General features: G+C 44.4%; 1 protein-coding gene across 1 annotated transcript in view; it reads right to left on the reverse strand.

Moving 5' to 3' along the window:
- The window catches only part of LOC140199160 (histone-lysine N-methyltransferase SETDB2-like), a 136,994-nt gene that overhangs the window by 80,049 nt on the left and 36,992 nt on the right, over positions 1–19,953 (reverse strand). The window contains 4 exon segments of the mRNA XM_072260770.1: positions 4,257–4,365; positions 8,996–9,059; positions 9,062–9,106; positions 9,109–9,204. Coding sequence (XP_072116871.1) covers positions 4,257–4,365; positions 8,996–9,059; positions 9,062–9,106; positions 9,109–9,204 — 314 coding nt within the window.

Below are 19,953 nucleotides of genomic sequence, written 5' to 3' on the forward strand. Positions count from 1 at the left end.
TGCTCCTCCAATTCTCACTCCCCATTAGGTGGTCTATAATACACCCCTATAAGCGTTACTACACCCTTCCCATTCCTCAACTCCGCCCAAATAGCCTCCCTAGACGAGCCCTCTAATCTATCCTGCCAAAGCACCGCTGTAATATTTTCTCTGACAAGCAATGCAACACCTCCCCCTCTTGCCCCTCCGATTCTATCACACCTGAAGCAACGAAATCCAGGAATATTTAGTTGCCAATCACACCCCTCCTGCAACTATGTTTCACCAATAGCTACAACATATTTCCAGGTATCAATCAGTGCTCTAAGCTCATCCACCTTTCTTACAATGCTCCTAGCATTAAAATAGATGCATTTAAGAAACTCTCCACCTCTTACTCTCCGTTTATCCCTAATGGCGCAAACAACTTTATTATACTTTTCTTCCTTCTCCCCTACATCTTCAGTCTGAGCACTCCCCTTCTGTCACCTGCCTATCCTCCCTCACACAGTCTACTAGCTTTCTCTATTTGTGAACTAACCTCCTCTCTCCTAGTCTCTTCAATTTGATTCCTACCCCGCAACCATTCTAGTTTAAAGTCTCCCAGTAGCCTTTGCAAATCTCCCCACCAGGATATTGGTCCCCCTAGGATTCAAGTGCAACCCGTACTTTTTGTCACTTAAGGGTCACACCTTTTGTCACCTTTAGGGTCACACCTGCCCCTAAAGAGGTCCCAATGATCCAGAAACTTGAATCCCTGCCCCCTGCTCCAATCCCTCAGTCATGCATTTATCCTCTACCTCATTCCATTCCTACTCTCACTGTCGCGTGGCACAGGCAGTAATCCCAAGATTACTACTTTTGCGGTCCTTCTTCTCAACTCCCTTCCTAACTCTCTATATTCTCCTTTCAGCACCTCTTCCCTTTTCTTACCCACATCATGACTTCAATAGTGAAGTCGTGCCCCTTTGTCCTAGCATGGGAAATAACTTTGCCATATCTAATCTGTTCAGGTCTTTTAACATTTGGAATGTTACTGTGAGATTCCCCCATCATTCTCCTGAACTCTAGGGAATACAGCCCAAGAGCTGCCAGACGTTCCTGGAATCATCCTTCTGAATCTTCTCTGAACCCTCTCCAATGTCAGTATATCCTTTCTAAAATAAAAAGCCCAAAACTGCACACAATACTCCCAAGTGTGGTCTCACAAGTACCTTATAGAGCCTCAACATCACATCCCTGCTCTTATATTCTATACCTCGAGAAATGAATGCCAACATTACATTCGCCTTCTTCACCACCGACCCAACATGAAGGTTAACCTTTAGGGAATCCTGCACATGGACTCCCAAGTCCCTTTGCATCTCTGGATTTTGAATTCTCTCCCCACCTAAAGAATAGTCTGCCCATTTATTTCTTCCACCAAAGTGCATGACCATATACTTTCCAATGTTGTATTTCATTTGCTACTTCTTTGCCCATTCCCCTAAACTATCCAAGTCTTTCTGCAGGCTCTCTGATTCCTCAACACTACGGGCTCCTCCACCTATCTTTGTATCATCGACAAATTTAGCCACAAATCCATTAATCCCAACACCAACCCCTGTGGAACTCCACTGGTAACCGGTAGCCAGCCAGAATAGGAACCCTTTATTCCCACTCTCTGTTTTCTACCGAACAACCAATGCTCCACCCGTGCTTGTAACTTCCCTGTAATTCCATGGGCTCTTATCTTGCTAAGGAGCCTCATGTGTGGCACATTGTCAAAGGCCTTCTGAAAATCCAAGTACACCACATCTACTGCATCTCCTTTGTCCACCCTACTTGTAATTTCCTCAAAAAATTGCAGTAGCTGTGTCAGGCAGGATTTTCCTTTCGGGAAACCATGCTGACTTTGCCCTATTTCGTCATGTGCCTCCAGGTACTACGTAATATCATTCCTAACTTTCAATTCCAACAACTTCCCAACCACTGATGTCAGGCTAAAAGGTCTATAGTTTCCTTTCTGCTGCCTCCCACCCTTAAGTAGCGGAGTAACATTTGCAATTTTCCAGTCATCCAGTACAATGTCAGAATCTATCGACTCTTGAAAGATCATTGTCAATGCCTCTGCAATCTCTCCAACTACCTTCTTCAGAACCCAAGGGTACATTCCATCAGGTCCAGGAGATTTATCCACCCTCAGGCCATTAAGCTTCCTGAGCACCTTCTCAGTTGTAAATTTTCACAGCACATACTTCACTTCCCTGACACTCTTGAATGTCTGGTATACTGCAGATGTCTTCCACTGTGAAGACTGATACAAAATACGCATTCAGTTCCTCTGCCATCTCTGCGTCTCTCATTACAATATCTCCAGCGTCATTTGCAATTGGTCCTATATCTACCCTCGACATCTTTTACCCTTTATATACTTAAAGTTTTTAGTATCCTTTTTGATATCAGTCACCAGCTTCCTCTCATAATTCATCTTGTCCTTCCAAATGACCTTCTTAGTTTCCTTCTGCAAGTTTTTAAAAGCTTCCCAATCCTCTATCTTCCCACTAGCTCTGGCTTCCTTGTATGTCCTCTCTTTTGCTTTTACTTTGGCTCTGACTTCACTTGTCAGCCACAGTAGTGTCCTTCTTCCCTTTGAATATTTCTTATTTGAATATATGTCTTGCACTTCCCTCATTTTTCATAGAAACTCCAGCCATTGCTGCTCTGCTGTCCTTCCTGCTAACATCCCTTTCCAGTCAACCTTGGCCAGTTCCCCTCTCATGCCATTGTAATTTCCTTTATTCCACTGAAATATCGACACAATTGAATTTAGTTTCTCCTTCTCAAATTTCAAAGTGAATTCGATCACATTGTGATCACTGTTCCCTAAGAGTTCCTTAACCTTAAGCTCTCGTATCACCTCCGGATCATTGCACAACACCCAATCCAGCACAGCTGATCCCCTAGTGGTTCAACAACAAGCTGTTCTAAAAAGCCTCTGAAAGAGTACAATTGACATTTTGGGCCGAGACCCTTCGGCAGGTAATGTCAATTCTTGCCCATAGATGCTGTCTGGCCTGCTGAGTTCCTCCAGCATTTTGTGTGTGTTTCTTTAAACCACGGATCCATAGTGTCAAGAATGCACAACGCCAGAAATGGAAGAAGGCAGTGTTCAGAGGGTTAAGGGGCTGAAGGTGCTGAAAGAAAGGAGGGAAATACGCTTAGAAGAACTCAAAAACAAATATGACAATTTTAAAATCTCTGCATTGCCTGACTTAGAACTAATTTAGTCTGGAACCACAGGCAGGGTGGGTGCAAGTCAAGGAGAAAGGTAAGAGTTTCATTTGAAATCATGTTCACATAGAATGGAAAATTGGAGGTAATCTAAGAAGGTAGTGACACAGTCAAACATAGAGGTAACAAACGTAAGATGAAGCCTATAGCAGCACTTATGCTTTGATAGTATCAGAGACAAGTAACTTTATGACAGTGAAACATGGTTATCATGTTGAAGATCAGATATACGGTTGTAAGTTTATTACAAGATGAAAAAGGAAATTGGAAGTTAAACAATGCACCAAAATAGATTTCAGAGCTGCCCACTGACTTTCTCGGGTGCAGTTGCTGGAATTGTTTTTAGAAACCCATAGAAACAGAAACTTATACCATACAAGACAACCACTCTGTTGACACCATCAGTGCCAAATAATTAAAGCCTACTTAGGTTAACTTGGTTTCCCATTACCAGTCTACAGCTTTTTAGGTGAATGCATTGCTAAAAACTGTCTGTTTAATTACTTGCAAGTCAAAAGTACAGTTTATCCAGCTATGGCGAGACGACATCAATGCCATATTTAGTTTTGGCTTCTGTGGCATAAGAGAAAACAAATCAGAGAGGAAGATTAGAGCAAATAGCTTTAAATATATTTTAAACTTCTAATTTTTTCTCTTATTAGGGGATATATTGTGAGGCTGACTTTTAAATAAAGATGCTGTGATAAAATTTCCTCTCAGTGCAATTCAGATATGGCAAGACATTTTATGGACTACCCAAACAAGAAAGGATGGTCTTACTCTTTGGAGCTTCACTACTCAATACCAACTTGAACTTTAGAGTTTGGACTTTAATCTCTACTTGCCATAACAATCCCACGTGGATTCTTGGATCACTGTTTCCAAAGCCGGAATGCCAACACTTGTTTCATATATTCAGTGAAACCAAAGTAAAGTAAAAGCATTAACACTAAATACATTGCTTCCTTATTTTGTAAGCCTAAGCCATTAAAGAAAACACATACCAGACATCTGCGGTGAAGTACCAATTGACCATCCTGGGAAAGGAGCATTTCTCCATTGCATACTTCCTCTTTTAGCCGCTTGCAAAATCCACATTTTGATGGCATCTTACTGAAGAAAAATTACATAGTTATATAATTATTTATTGAAATTTCTCCATGAAACATCATTTAACCACAAATTAAATGAAAATATCACTGCAGAAGTGACAATAATGGTCCAATTTGCAGGAAGCTGGCGGAATGAAGCGATGATGGTGCTGGAACGGTGTCTCCTTTGCTTGCATCTTCGGAAACAGCTCCATTTCCATCGTTAATATCTCTATTTTTCCCTTTCAGGGTTCTTTTGAAGACCCTGACCTGGAGTTACATGCTAATTATGGTTAAATTTCCCAAATATTGATTGGCATCTTCCTAGAGTGAGGGGTTTAGATGGGGTAGAGTTTGTTAGGTATGTTCAGGAAGGTTTCTGGACACAATATTTAGATAAGCCTACAAGAGGAGAGGCTGTACTTGATCTGGTATTGGGAAATGAACCTGGTCAGGTGTCAGATCTCTCAGTAGGAGAGCATTTTGGAGATAATGATCACAATTCTATCTCCTTTACCATAGTATTGGAGAGGGATAGGAACAGACAAGTTAGGGAAATGTTTAATTGGAGTAAGGGGAAATATGAATCTATCAGGCAGGAACTTGGAAGCATAAATTGGAAACAGATATTCTCAGGGAAACGTATGGAAGAAATGTGCCAAATGTTCAGGGGATATTTGTGTGGGGTTCTGAATAGGTACATTCCAATGAGATGTGGAAAGGATGGTAGGGTACAAGATCCGTGGTGTACAAAGACTGTTGTAAATCTAGTCAAGAAGAAGAGCTTACGAAAGGTTCAAAAAACTAGGTAATGATAGGAATCTAGAAGATTATAAGGCTAGCAGGAAGGAGTTTAAGAATGAAATTAGGAGAGCCAGAAGGGGCCATGAGAAGTCATTGGCAGACAGGATTAAGGAAAACCCCAAGGCATTCTACAAATATGTGAAGAGCAAGAGGATAAGACATGAGAGAATAGGACCAATCAAGTGTGACAGTGGAAAAGTGTGTATGGAACCGGAAGAAATAGCGGAGGTACATAATGAATACTTTGCTTCAGTATTCACTATGGAAAAGGATCTTGGCAATTGTAAGGACAACTTGCAGTGGACTGAAAAGCTTGAGCATGTAGATGTTAAGAAAGAGGATGTGATGGAGCTTTTGGAAAGCATCAAGTTGGATAAGTCACCGGGACTGGACAGGATGTACCCCAGGCTACTGTGGGAAGCAAGGAAGGAGATTGCTGAGCCGCTGGCAATGATCTTTGCATCATCAATGAGCACAGGGGAAGTTCCGGAGGATTGGAGGGTTGTAGATGTTGTTCCCTCATTCAAGAAAGGGAGTAGAGATAGCCCAGGAAATTATAGGCCAGTGAGTCTTACTTCATTGGTTGTTAAGAGGCAGGATTTATGAACATCTGGAGAGGCATAATGTGATTAGGAATAGTCAGCATGGCTTTGTCAAAGGCAGGTCGTGCCTTACGAGCCTGATTGAATATTTTGAGGATGTGACTGAACACATTGATGAAGGTAGTGCAGTAGATGTAGTGTATATGGATTTTAGCAAGGCATTTGATAAGGTACCCCATGCAAGGCTTATTGAGAAAGTAAGGAGGCATGGGATCCAAGGGGACATTGCTTTGTGGACCCAGAACTGGCTTGCCCACAGAAGGCATACAGTGGTTAGAGGTGGGGCATATTCTGCATAGAGGCTGGCGACCAGTGATCTGTTCTGGGACAGCTACTCTTCGTGATTTTTATAAATGACCTGGATAAGGAAGTGCAGGGATGCATTAGTAAATTTGCTGATGAAACAACAAAGGTTGGGGGTGTTGTGGATAGTGTGGAGGGCTGTCAGAGGTTACAGCGGGACATTGATAGGATGCAAAACTGGGCTGAGAAGTGGCGGATGGAGTTCAACCCAGATAAGTGTGAGGTGGCTCATTTTGGTAGGTCAAATATGATGGCAGAATATAGCATTAATGGCAAGACTTTTGGCAGTGTGGAGGATCAGAGGGATCTTGGGGTGCAAGTCCATAGGACACTCAAAGCTGCTACACAGGTTGACTGTGTGGTTAAAAAAACATACAGTGCATTGGCCTTCATCAAGCGTGGGATGGAGATTAAGAGCCGAGAGATAATGTTGCAGCTATATAGGACCACGGTCAGACCCCACTTGGAGCACTGTGCTCAATTCTGGTCGCCTCACTACAGGAAGGATGTGGAAAGCATGGAAAGGGTGCAGAGGAGATTTACAAGGATGTTGCCTGGATTGGGTAACATGCCTTATGAGAATAGGTTAAGTGAACTTGGCTTTTTCTCCTTGGAGCGACGTTGGATGAGAGGTGACCTGATAGAGGTGTACAAGATAATGAGAGGCATTGATCTTGTGGATAGTCAGAGGCTTTTCCCCAGGGCTGAAATGGTTAGCATTACAGGGCATAGTTTTAAGGTGCTTGGAAGTAGGTACAGAGATGTCAGGGGTAAGTTGTTGTTGTTTTTTTTTTTTTTTTTTTTTTACACGCAGAGTGGTGAGTGCGTGGAATGGGCTGCCAGCGGCGGTGTTGGAGGTGGAAACAATAGGGTCATTTAAGAGACTCCTGGATGGCCACATGGAGCTTAGAAAAATAGAGGGCTATGGGTAAAGCTTAGGTAGTTCTAAGGTAGGGACATGTTCAGCACAGCTTTGTAGGCCGAAGGGCCTGTATTGTGCTGTAGGTTTTCTATGTTTCTAAACCAGTGAGATGTTTGCTATGTCTCCCCCTCGCTTATTAGGGAGAGAGAACTTGTGGTATGTTGAATACTGGTGAAATGTGAAGTCTTTGGGGTAACTGCAAGTCTCAACCTTGCTGTTGCTTTGCTCATGCTTGAGCGCTTGGCGGCGGGTTACCGATGCTTTTTTTTGCCAATGGGGGGGTGGGGAGATTGTTGCTTGCTGCCACTTACGTGCGGGAGTGGGGAGGACTTTGGAGTTCTAACAGTTAACAGTCGTTCATTTTTTAGGGCACTCCTCTGATTTCGTGGATGGTTGCGAAGAAAAAGCATTTCAGCATGTATATTGTATACATTTCTCTGACACTAAATGTACCTTTGAAGCTGTACAGACAGCTTCCACAACTAAAACCATATCAAATTATGTTATCAACATGTACTTATTAGAATTTCTAGCAACAGTCTCAATTACCATCCTCCATTTTCTGATCATTTTAAGCAATTTCAGGAATAATAATTCATTTTTTTTAAATCTTGCTTCTGTTTAACTTTTTATATTTTAAGAGAGATTTAACCCTGAAGGGTCTTGAGCAGAAATATTGAACGTCCAGCATTTTGTGTGTTGCTCCAGCTTTCAAGCATCTGCAGTCTCCTGTCTCCATGGAACACAGATGAATTGGCTTCATCCTCTTTGCATCAGTAATAACTTTTATACTTTCAGCAAATGGAAAACTATTCTCTCCTAAGCAGGCCTGAAACTTGAAAAGGATTACGCTCAGAACAAATGGTTTCAATATAGTAAATCTTTTATGGTCTGCTGTGCTGCAGACGCTATATCCTAGGTTAGGACTATATCTGGATCCAGGAAATCAGTTGTACAGAAATAAACATATATAAAAAAGCTGCTCCATTCATGATTGCTTGCTTAAATTAAGCTTAATTTGTGGAAAAAGGGCTATTTGGGAGAGGATTAAGCTATTGCTAGTCCACACAGCATTAACAGGATAGTAGTGTAGAGCTTTGCAAGGGTAATCTGCTCTATACAACAAAATACAACACTTAAATCATGAAAATTACTTTTTTTGAAAATTGTTAGTAGTATTTATTTTCCAAATGATCCAACGTTGTGTTAATACATTCCAAGCAAAATGTCCCCAAAGTTTGCTGTTAATAGTTATTCACACATTATCGTTACTACATTAAGACAACTGTTCAATAGTCTTAACGTTCTATATCTAAAACCAGGAACAACAAATAAGATCATGAGTTAGAAAACGAAAAAAAAAATCTACAGATGTTTGAAATCCAAGCAACACACACGAGTTAGAACTTTGTCTGCAAGTGAACGCGAATCAGGAGCTAAAAGCTCACGTTTTTGTTTTGGGTTGTCATTTCAAAACATTAAGCTAATTCAAAGGAAAACAAAAAGCCGAGGGTCCTGACGAAGGGTCTCGGCCTGAAACGTCGACTGCACCTCTTCCTAGAGATGCTGCCTGGCCTGCTGCGTTCACCAGCAACTTTGATGTGTGTTGCTTGAACTTCCAGCATCAGCAGAACTCCTGTTGTCTAACTTTCGTCTTTCACTTTAAATGAGGCGCGGGTCATGTGGTAGCGTGATGACGTACACAATTCGGGTATACTGTACATACATAAAACCCATAATGAACTATAAACGATTATGAATGCTTAAAAAAGCAATATATATATACGATTACTCAAATAATGACTGAAATATTAAATACACGTTTTAATATAAATGTTGCCAGAGAAAAATAAGTTCATTGAGATATTAAATGACAACATGAAGAACCTCATTTCCCCAGAAGATTGCAAAGCTGAGGCCCTCCAAGCATTTTATCAGAGAATGCCCAACGTAGGCGGCTACTTGCGATGGTTTATTAGGGTGACGGGGGGAATAAAAGGTGCTGTGCGCGGTTACCTTACCTTCCGCCGGCTCCTTGCATCGTTTCGCAGCCGAGTTGAGCAGCAGGTCCTATCCTTCCACGGTGGTCTGTCCGACACTGCACAGCTGCCCGGCCGGCCCACGTTTCCTTAAAAGTCGTTCCGACCCAGAGCGTTTGCACTTTCGTTTCCAGCAGGTGGCTCCATCAATCCCGGATGTTCGTTCCTTATCACGAGGAAATCTGAAGTTGCTGGAATTTCAAGCAACACACTTAAAAGTTGCTGGGCCCCTTCCCCTTCTCGCAATTCCTCCGTCTCCGCCTCATCTGCTCTTGGAATGAGGCTTTTCATTCCAGGATGAGGGAGATGTCCTTTTTTAAAGAAACGGGCTTCCCTTCCTCCACCATCAACTCTGCTCTCAAATGCATCTCCCCCATTTCACGCACATCTGCTCTCACTCCATCCTTCCGCCACCCCACTAGGAATAGGGCTCCCCTGGTCTTCACCTACCACCCCACCAGCCTCCGGGTCCAACATATTATTCTCCGTAACTTCCACCACCTCCAACGGGATCCCACCACTAAGCACATCTTTCCCTCGCCCCCCCCAGCTTTCTGCAGGGATCGCTCCCTACGTGACTCCCTTGTCCATTCGTCCCCCCCATCCCTCCCCACTGATCTCCCTCCTGGCACTTATCCTTGTAAGCAGAACAAGTGCTACACATGCCCTTACACTTCCTCCCTTACCACCATTCAGGGCCCCAAACAGTCCTTCCAGGTGAGGCAACACTTCACCTGTGAGTCGACTGGGGTGATATACTGCGTCCGGTGCTCCTGATGTGACCTTTTATATATTGGCGAGACCCGACACAGACTGGGAGACCGTTTTGCTGAACACCTACGCTCTGTCCACCAGAGAAAGCAGGATCTCCTAGTGGCCACACATCTTAATTCCACGTCCCATTCCCATTCTGATATGTTTATCCACGGCCTCCTCTACTGTCAAGAAGAAGCCACACTCAGGTTGGAGGAACAACACCTTATATTCCATCTGGGTAGCCTCCAACCTGATGGCATGAACATTGACTTCTCTAACTTCCGTTAATGCCCCTCCTCCCTCTCGTACCCCATCCGTTATTTATTTATTCATTGTATATATTCTTTTTCTCTCTCACTGTCCGTCTGTCCCTCTCACTATACTCCTTGCCCTATGTTCCTCTGTCCCTCTCACTATACTCCTTGCCCATCCTCTGGGCTTCACCCCTCTCCCTTTCTTTCTCCCTAGGCCTCCAGGCCCATGATCCTCTCATATCCCTTTTGCCAATCACCTGTCCAGCTCTTGGCTCCATCCCTCCCCCTCCTGTCTTCTCCTATCATTTTGGATCTCCCCCTCCCCCTCCCCTTTCCACTTTCAAATCTCTTACTAGCTCTTCTTTCAGTTAGTCCTGATGAAGGGTCTTAGCCCGAAATGTCGACTGTACCTCTTCCTAGAGATGCTACCTGGCCTGCTGCATTCACCAGCAACTTTTATGTGTTGTTCGTTCCTTATTCCAGGCAAAGAAACCAAGGGTACCAAATCTCATGCCGACGCCACAGGAAAATATATTAATATATGGAAAATACATGCATAAGTGTGTTTAAATAGACTGTAGAACATTGATCAGCTTCCAGAAACAAACAAGCAAGCTGACATTTCTATCCTCACTTCGCTACCATCTCTTCCTCACTTCCTTCCCATTTTGCCTGCCCCTTTCCTTGATTCCCCCTTGCCTCGTCCTTTGCCTCTCTTACGAATTCCTACTCTTCCAGAAATGTCAACTATTTGTTCAACACATTGTTCTTAAAGCAGATTCTGTTGCTTCCATTCTTTTACTAAACATGACACGTTCTCCATTCCCCGTATTGTTTTATTTCACCTCTTGTTCCCTCTTTTTCCTCTTCATTCCTTTCTTCCCATTCACGTCCCTTTTGATTTTCTTCTTCTCTTCTCTCTCTGCCCTCCACTCACTCTCTCCTCCCTCTTTCCATTTCCCTCTCTGCTAATCTCCTAATACCTTCTCAGACACCCGCTCCCATTCTTCCCCATCCTCTCTCCTCTCCTGCCCATCTCCTATACCCCTCCTCTTACCCCACCCTCCCCTGCCCTTTCTCCTCCTCCTTCCCTAACCCTTTCCCCTCTCTCCATCCTTCTTCCTCCTCTCTCTTCTCTCTTTCCCCTACCCCTTTCACCTTCTGCTTTCCCCCTCCTTCTCCCTCACCTATCCTCCCACCTTCTCCCCTTCCCCTCCACCTTCCCTCCCCCTCTCACCTCTCTCCCTTTTTCCTCCACTCTCCTCTCCCCCAATGGACTGATCACTACTCTGTTAATTCCATCAACCTGGCCCTAAACCAGGGGTTCCCAACCTGTGGTCAATAGACTCCTTGCTTAATGGTATTGGTCCATGACATAAAAAAAGGTTAGGATCCCCTGCCCTAAACAAAAGCAACAAGAAACACTGATGCAAGATAATTAATGCTGAAAGTCCCAACCACACAAAGATAGTGCCTCGTAGACCTTTCGGAAACACCTGGACTTCAATCGCCAAAGCATTGTGGGCTTCGGAAGAAATGCAGGCAAATGGGACTAGTATAGATGGGCACTTGATGGTCAGCATGGACAATGTGGGCTGAAGTGCCTGCTTCTGTGCTGAATGACCATCCAGCCTACTCCAGCCAGCAGGAGCTGCAGGATTTTCATGGGGTTTACAAGAGAAAAGTATTAGTCAGTAAGTCTGCAGTCAGGCTAAGAATGCATTCAATGACATCCCCTCTCATTTTTCTAAACTCCAGTGTGTACAAGCCCAAAGCCATCAAATGCTCCTCATACATTAACACTTTCATTGCCAGGATTATTCTTTTTGCATCCTCTCCAATGCCAGCACGTCCTTTCTTAGATATGGGGCACAAGGTACTCACAATATTCCAAATGTGATCTGACCAATACCTTACGAAGTCCTAGCACGAAAACGAGGCTCAAAAAGGTGAGCCAGTTTCATCAGAAGTAGGAATCCAGAGGATGGCATTAGCCACGTGAAAGAGAGGCGAGGGAAGCGTTTTCGCCTTTGCGCAGAACGTCATTTCAGGTAGTCACAGAAAGTATCTCTGGAACATAATTTCAGGCTATAAGGGTCTGAAAGGCAGGAAAGAATGCAATGACTCTGGAGCAAAGGCAAGTATGATTGAGGAACCGACACAAATCAGTCTTGAACAATAGGCTAAAAGTAATTGTAAGATTGCCGATATCATAAATGGTCATTTGCTGAGGATGATGATTGATACAGGTGCAGATTTGCTTGTTGACAGGTCACAACACATATGAAAAATCGGTGTGATTTCAATGGAAAGCTGTAACGCTGCCTGATACTCTAGCCTTGCATACTCTGGATGAAGTGGCACACAGAAGAAGCTTCATATGATTGGGGAAAATTCCAGTATGGATGGGCAGTACTAATGGGGAAGGACTGGCTAGATATTCTGTGCATGGCTGGCAAGAGATTATGGTATTGGCATGGTAACAATGAGTCTTCAGAACTTTTGGAATGGTTCCTGTTCAGAGTTGTGTTGCTTGTTTAATAGTTACATTCTCATCAGTACGTTAATTGCCAGCCAAAACAGTTTCTGTATATCCTTAGGTGCAGGAGAAGCTGCTGAAGCTGGACAAAGAAAGCGGGACCAGGACAAGGAACTTGGAACCTGGGCTAGGAACACGGAACTCAGGAACCAGAGCCTGGGTAAGGACCCAGAACCTGGGTCTTGACTCAGAAATGGAACCTGGGTCTAGGCTAGGACTTGGGACTAGGATCTTGGCAAGGACAAGATTCCTACTTCAAGATTCCTTCACATGGCAACTAACATCTCAATCTTTGGTGACAAACAAGAGAAAATCTGCAGATGCTGGAAATCCTAGCAACACACACACAGCAGGCCAGGCAGCATCTAGGAAAAGAGTACAGTTGATGTTTCAAGCTGAAATGCTACAGTCCTCCTGAGTTCCTCCTGTACTTTATGTGTGTTGCTCAATCTTTGGTGAGTTGGATTTGTTTCATGCCTGTGCACAGCTAAACCTGGACTTGGAGAAACAGGAATACTAGGCAATTAGTACATATTATATAGTTGGTCCTGAAAGTTTTGTGCTCTATATTGGACTAAAAGATCCCAAGGGATCCATATGCCTACATAGCCAATACAGCATCCTCATTGCCACAAAGATTGAACAGGAAACTTTGGAAATGGTGCAGAAAGTTCTTGGTAGACTGTAACACTAAAATGCCTGGCTGAAATGGAGCAAAGTGAAGAGTGAAGTTATTTATTAAGGCTTCAGGTGTCATGGTCCAGTCTGTAAAGTCCGCATTCCAGTTCACGGTCCGGTCCGTCAATTCCTTATTCCAAGTTTTCCTGTTTTCCCTTCTTCCGTTGGGTGCCTTAATTGAGGCACCTGATTCTCGTTTTGGGCTGGCACATAAATACCTCTCAAACCAAGGATTCCCTGCTGGACTGTTCCCTTTCCCTTCCTTCTGAAGCTGTGACTGCATCCCTGTCAAGTTCAACTGCTGGAGTGAGACTGGAGCCTTGCCAGGCCAAGATAAGGAACTCTCTATTGTTGAGTTTGGAACTATTGCTTTGTGTCCCTGTGTTTAGTGTCTGTGTCAAGGAAGAGTCCTGGCCCTAGGTCCTGTTCCCAAGGAGGGGTCCCGGCTCTCTGTTCTGTGTTCCTGTGCTGTGTTCCAGTCCTGTCCAAGTCAAGGCTTTGTGTTCTCATCCAGTCCAGGAGTCCCTTGTCCAGTCCAGGAGTCCCTCGGCAAGTGTCCTCAGCAGTCATCCCGGCCCTGTGCTCCAAGGAGGGGTCCCGGCCCTGTACCCAAGAGCCTAACCAAGCCGAGTCCAGGAGCCAAGCCAAACCTAGGCCAAGAGCCTCGTCCTGCCCTGGAGTACTTCATCCAGTCCACGTCCAAGGCTCTGAGTGTGCAGTCCATGTCTAAGGCTCTGTGCTCCTGTGTTCCAAGACCAAGCCCAGGTGCTGTGTTCCAGCCCTGTCCAAATCTGAGCTTCGTGTCCTCATCTAGCCCAGGAGTTCCTCGCCCAGCCCAGTGCTGGAGATTCCTCATCCTGTGCTGGGGTACCTCATCCTGTGATGGAGTACCTGGTCCTATCCTGTAGCCACGTCCTGTCCTTGCCAAGATCCTAGTCCCAAGTCCTAGCCTAGGCCCGGGTTCCATTTCTGAGTCAAGACCCAGGTTCCGGGTCCTTACCCAGGCTCTGGTTCCTGAGTTCCGTGTTCCTAGCCCAGGTTCCAAGTCCCAACCAAGACCCAGGTTCCGGGTCCTTATCCAGGCTCTGGTTCCTGAGTTCCATGGTCCTAGCCCAGGTTCCAAGTCCCAACCAAGACCCAGGTTCCGGGTCCTTACCCAGGCTCTGGTTCCTGAGTTCTGTGTTCCTAGCCCAGGTTCCAAGTCCCAACCAAGACCCAGGTTCCGGGTCCTTATCCAGGCTCTGGTTCCTGAGTTCCGTGGTCCTAGCCCAGGTTCCAAGTCCCAACCAAGACCCAGGTTCCGGGTCCTTACCCAGGCTCTGGTTCCTGAGTTCCGTGTTCCTACCCCAGGTTCCAAGTCCCAACCAAGACCCAGGTTCCGGGTCCTTACCCAGGCTCTGGTTCCTGAGTTCCGTGGTCCTAGCCCAGGTTCCAAGTCCCAACCAAGACCCAGGTTCCGGGTCCTTACCCAGGCTCTGGTTCCTGAGTTCCGTGGTCCTAGCCCAGGTTCCAAGTCCCTACCAAGACTCAGGTTCCGGGTCCTTACCCAGGCTCTGGTTCCTGAGTTCCATGTTCATAGCCCAGGTTCCAAGTTCCTTGTCCTGGTCCCGCTTTCCTAGTCTTGGTCCTAGCCCAGGCCAGGTGTCCTTGTCTCATCCAGGGCCTGTGTCCATGTCCAGCGTCATTTCTTCCTGACTCTCCTTGCTATCTCTATAACCCTAGTCCTGTTCCTAGTACTTCGGTGTCTGTGTTTTGCATTTGGATCCACCATCAACACCCACCTTATAACATCAGGATTGACAAGGATGGACAAACACCTATCCCAGGAGATGGTGGTGGGCATGTTAGCTATTCAAAAGCTCACTAATGTTGCTGAACTTGGCTCCTTGCTAGGGGAGCTTTGCTCACTCACAGGAGAGCCTGGATCTGTGGCAAAGAACAACAAAAGGGGAATATGCCAGACAGACCAAAGTTCAGCAGTATATCTCTCCTGGTTTATTAGGTACAAATGCTTCTTGCTGTTGTTTGATGTCTCAGGGCTGGCTTCGGTATGATCATCATCCAAGTTATACAATCAGAGCAGATTCAGGGGTTCCCAACATTTTTTATGCCTTGGACCCCTACCTTTAACCGGGATACCCCAGGTTGGGAACCCCTGAATCAGAGAATGATTTACTCATTGTCCCTAGTGAGAAAAAGTATTCAGAAATTAAATAAGATATTTTGGACTTTAGTTTTAGGGTCACTTGATTTTAAAAATTTCCAGCTGAATTTGTGTTTTGCTGTCTTTGGATACCATTTACTGCATAATTTCAGTCAAGTTCCTTCCAATGAGTTATGAATACAGGAAACGCTAGTCAGTTTGTATGCAACAGAGTACCACAGACCAAGAGCAGTGAAAAAGCCCAATCTACCTATACATTCACTTTATTTACCATCTTCATTTCGATCTCTTTGACTTTAACCTAAACTAACCTCACTGTCTATTTGAGGAACAACTTATCTTTCACTTAAACACACCAAAATCCTCGGGGCTTCATAACGAATTCAACAGTTTTCAGACAACCAGTCTTTCCAGTTTGTGTCTGAACTGATAATCTGTGGTGCACAGAATGGAATGTTGGGGGTGTTGAACAAATTAAGCAGCATTTACAGGAGGAGACAGGGTTATGTTTTGGGTGGATAAGGTCCCTGGGTCAGAGGATTGGTCACCTGTTGTACGAGCTTTATTTCTGTCTCCCTGGCTGCTGCCTGGCCTGCTGAATACTCTCAGCATATTTACAAGTTCAAGTTTATTATCATTTCAACCGTACGTATATATACCGCCAAGCAAAACAAAATTCCTCCAGATCAAGGTGTACAACACAGTACATATGACTCTCACACAACACATGAAGTAATATTACCACAAATAAATTAACAAATAATAAGGTGCATTTACATTGCAAGTTTAAAAAGTAAACAGTATAAAACTACTGGGGCTTCATATATGGTGAGACCTGGGTGGTGACAGGGAGTTTAGTAGTCTTACGGCCTGGGGGAAGAAGCTGTTTCCAATCCTAACAGTCCTTGTCCAAATGCTACGCCTGATGGTAGAGGATCAAAGAGATTGTTGGATGGATGTCAATTGTCAAAGCAGCGCTCCTGGTAAATATCTTGGATAAGGTTGAAAAGAGACTCTGATGACCCTCTCAGAAGTCCTCACAATTCTTTGGAAGGTATTGTGGTCAGATGCCTTGCAATTTAGATTAGATTATGAGAACACTCAGTCCTCTTTTATTGTCATTTAGAAATGCATACGTGCATTAAGAAATGATACAATGTTTCTCCGGAGTGATATCACAGAAAACAGGACAAACCAAAGACTAGCACTGACAGAACCACATAATTATAACATATAGTTACAGCAGTGCAAAGCAATACCATAATTTGATGAAGAACAAACCATGGGCACGGTAAAAAAAAATCTCAAAGTCCCCGAGTCAAGCCTGGATTGGAGAGCATACCTTATGAGAATAGGTTGAGTGATCTTGGCCTTATCTCCTTGGAGTGATGGAGAATGACAGGAGACCTGATTGAGTTGTATAAGATGATGAGGGGCATTGATCGTGTGGATAGCCAGAGGCTCTTTCCCAGGGCTGAAACGGCTAACATGAGGGGGCATAGTTTTAAGGTGCTTGGAACTAGGTACAAGGGGATGTCAGAGGTAAATTTTTCACACAGAGAGTGGTGGGTGCATGGAATGCACTCCCAGCGATGGTGGCAGAGGTGAATACAATACTTCATACTTTATTGCCGCCAAACAATTGGTACCAGAATGTACAATCATCACAGCGATATTTGATTCTGCGCTTCACACTCCCTGGATTACAAATATTAAATATTAAAGATATTTAAAATAGTTAAAATTAGTAAATATTAAACATTTAAATTATAAATCATAAATGGAAAATAGAAAAATGGGAAGTAAGGTAGTGCAAAAAAACCGAGAGGCAGGTCCGGATATTTGGAGGGTACGGCTCAGATCTGGGTCAGGATCCGTTCAGCAGTCTTATCACAGTTGGAAAGAAGCTGTTCGCAAATCTGGCTGTATGAGTCTTCAAGCTCCTGAACCTTCTCCCAGAGGGAAGAGGGATGAAAAGTCTGTTGGCTGGGTGGGTCATGTCCTTGATTATCCTGGCAGCACTGCTCTGACAGTGTGCGGTGTAAAGTGAGTCCACAGACGGAAGATTGGTTTGTGTGATGTGCTGCGCCGTGTTCACGATCTTCTGCAGTTTCTTTCGGTCTCGGACAGGACAACTTCCATACCAGGTTGTGATGCACCCTAGAAGAATGCTTTCTACAGTGCATCTATAAAAATTAGTGAGGGTTTTGGGGGACAGGCCAAATTTCTTCAGTTTTCTCAGGAAGTAAAGGTGCTGGTGGGCCTTCTTGACATTGAACTCTGCTTGGTTGGACCAAGTCAGGTCATTTGTGATATTGACCCCGAGGAACTTAAAGCTTTTGACCTGTTCCACTTGCGCACCACCGATGTAAATTGGGTTGTGTGGTCTGCTACTCCTTCTGAAGTCAACAACCAATTCCTTCGTCTTGCTGACGTTGAGGGATAGGTTATTGTCTTCGCACCATGCCACCAGGTTCTTAATTTCCTCTCTGTACCCAAACTCATCATTACCCGAGATACGGCCTACAATTGTTCTGTCATCAGCAAACTTATATATTGAGTTTGATGGAAACTTGGCTACACAATCATGGGTGTACAGTGAGTACAGCAGGGGGCTGAGTACACAGCCTTGTGGGGCACAATAGGGTCTTTTAGGAGGCTCTTACATAGGTACATGGAACTTAGAAAAATAGAGGGCTATGCTGAAGGGAAACTCTAGGCAGTTTCTAGAGCAGGTTATGTGGTCAGCACAACATTAAGGGCCTGTAATGTGCTGCAGATTTTGTATGTTCTACTTTCTAATTCCTGTACCAAACAGGGATGCAGCTGGTCAGGACAGTCTCAATAGTGCTCCTGTGAAAATTTGTTAGAATGGGAAGGGGAGGGATGGGAACCTCACTCACCTTAATCTCCTTTGGAAGTGAAGATGCTGCTGTGCTTTCCTCACTAAAGAGGTGGTGTTGAGGGACCAGGTGAGATTGTGTGTTATGTGCACTCCCAGAAACTTGGTGTTCCTAACTCCCTCTGTGGCAGAGCCATTTATGTGCAGTGAGGAGTGGTTAGCCTGCACCTTCCTAAAGTTCACAATCGTCATTTTAGTCCTGTCCACACTGAGTCCGAAGCTGCTGTGCTCACATCATCCCACCAGCTGCTCTACCTCCTTCCTGTTTCATATTTCAGACATTTTGCTTCTCAATCCCAGCTGGTTCTAATATATCCCAGTTCTTCTCTGTCCACAATTACTGCCTGGCCCATTTAGGTTTTACAAATGTTCTAATCTTTTTCAGAGTTCCAGTAACTCTATTTCACAAATAGTAAATTTCATGTTTTGTTTGGCTCTCTAGGGTCTGAAAGATTACCAATATACAGCAATATGGGGTGGGGGGGGTGGGGGTGGAGAGAAGACAAGAGGCAGATGGAAACAGCTGGGGGAGGGGGAATGAGTGAACAATAGCAGAAGAAACAAGTGGATATGTGAGAGTGCATGGGTAGAGAACTCTGTGTGTTATCAGAAGATGGGAAAAATCTAGGTTCATACCATTGTACAAATTACAATGGGAGATAGGAAAGGCATGCAAAAAGGACAATCTTACAATAGTTATGGGGATTTCAATGTACAGGTAAATTAGGAAAATCAGGTTGGTGCTGGATTGCAAGAGATGGAATTTGTAGAATGTTTGTGGAGGAGCAGAGGGATCTCGGGGTACATGTCCACAGATCCCTGAAAGTTGCCTCACAGGTGGATAGGGTAGTTAAGAAAGCTTATGGGGTGTTAGCTTTCATAAATCGAGGGATAGAGTTTAAGAGTCGCGATGTAATGATGCAGCTCTATAAAACTCTGGTTAGGCCACACTTGGAGTATTGTGTCCAGTTCTGGTCACCTCACTATAGGAAGGATGTGGAAGCATTGGAAAGGGTACAGAGGAGATTTACCAGGATGCTGTCTGGTTTAGAGAGTATGGATTATGATCAGAGATTAAGGCAGCTAGGGCTTTACTCTTTGGAGAGAAGGAGGATGAGAGGAGACATGATAGAGATGTACAAGATAATAAGAGGAATAGATAGAGTGGATAGCCAGTGCCTCTTCCCCAGGGCACCACTGCTCAATACAAGAGGACATGGCTTTAAGGTAAGGGGTGCGAAGTTCAAGGGAGATATTAGAGGAAAGTTTTTTACTCAGAGAGTGGTTGGTGCATGGAATGCACTGCCTGAGTCAGTGGCGGAGGCAGATACACTAGTGAAGTTTAAGAGACTACTAGACAGGTATATGGAGGAATCTAAGGTGGGGGCTTATATGGGAGGCAAGGTTTGAAGGTCGGCACAACATTGTGGGCCGAAGGGCCTGTACTGTGCTGTACTATTCTATGTTCTATGTTCTATGTTCTATAAAATGACTTTTTAGAGCAGTTATGGTTGAGCCCATTAGGGGAAAGGCATTTCTGGAGTGGATGTTGTATAATGATTAGGGAGCTTAAGGTTAAGGAACCATTAGAAGACAGTGATCATAATGTAATAGAATTCACAATCAACCTTCAGTTACCTCTTTCAG

This window comes from Mobula birostris, chromosome 6 (assembly GCF_030028105.1).
Source record: "Mobula birostris isolate sMobBir1 chromosome 6, sMobBir1.hap1, whole genome shotgun sequence".
NCBI lineage: Eukaryota > Metazoa > Chordata > Chondrichthyes > Myliobatiformes > Myliobatidae > Mobula > Mobula birostris.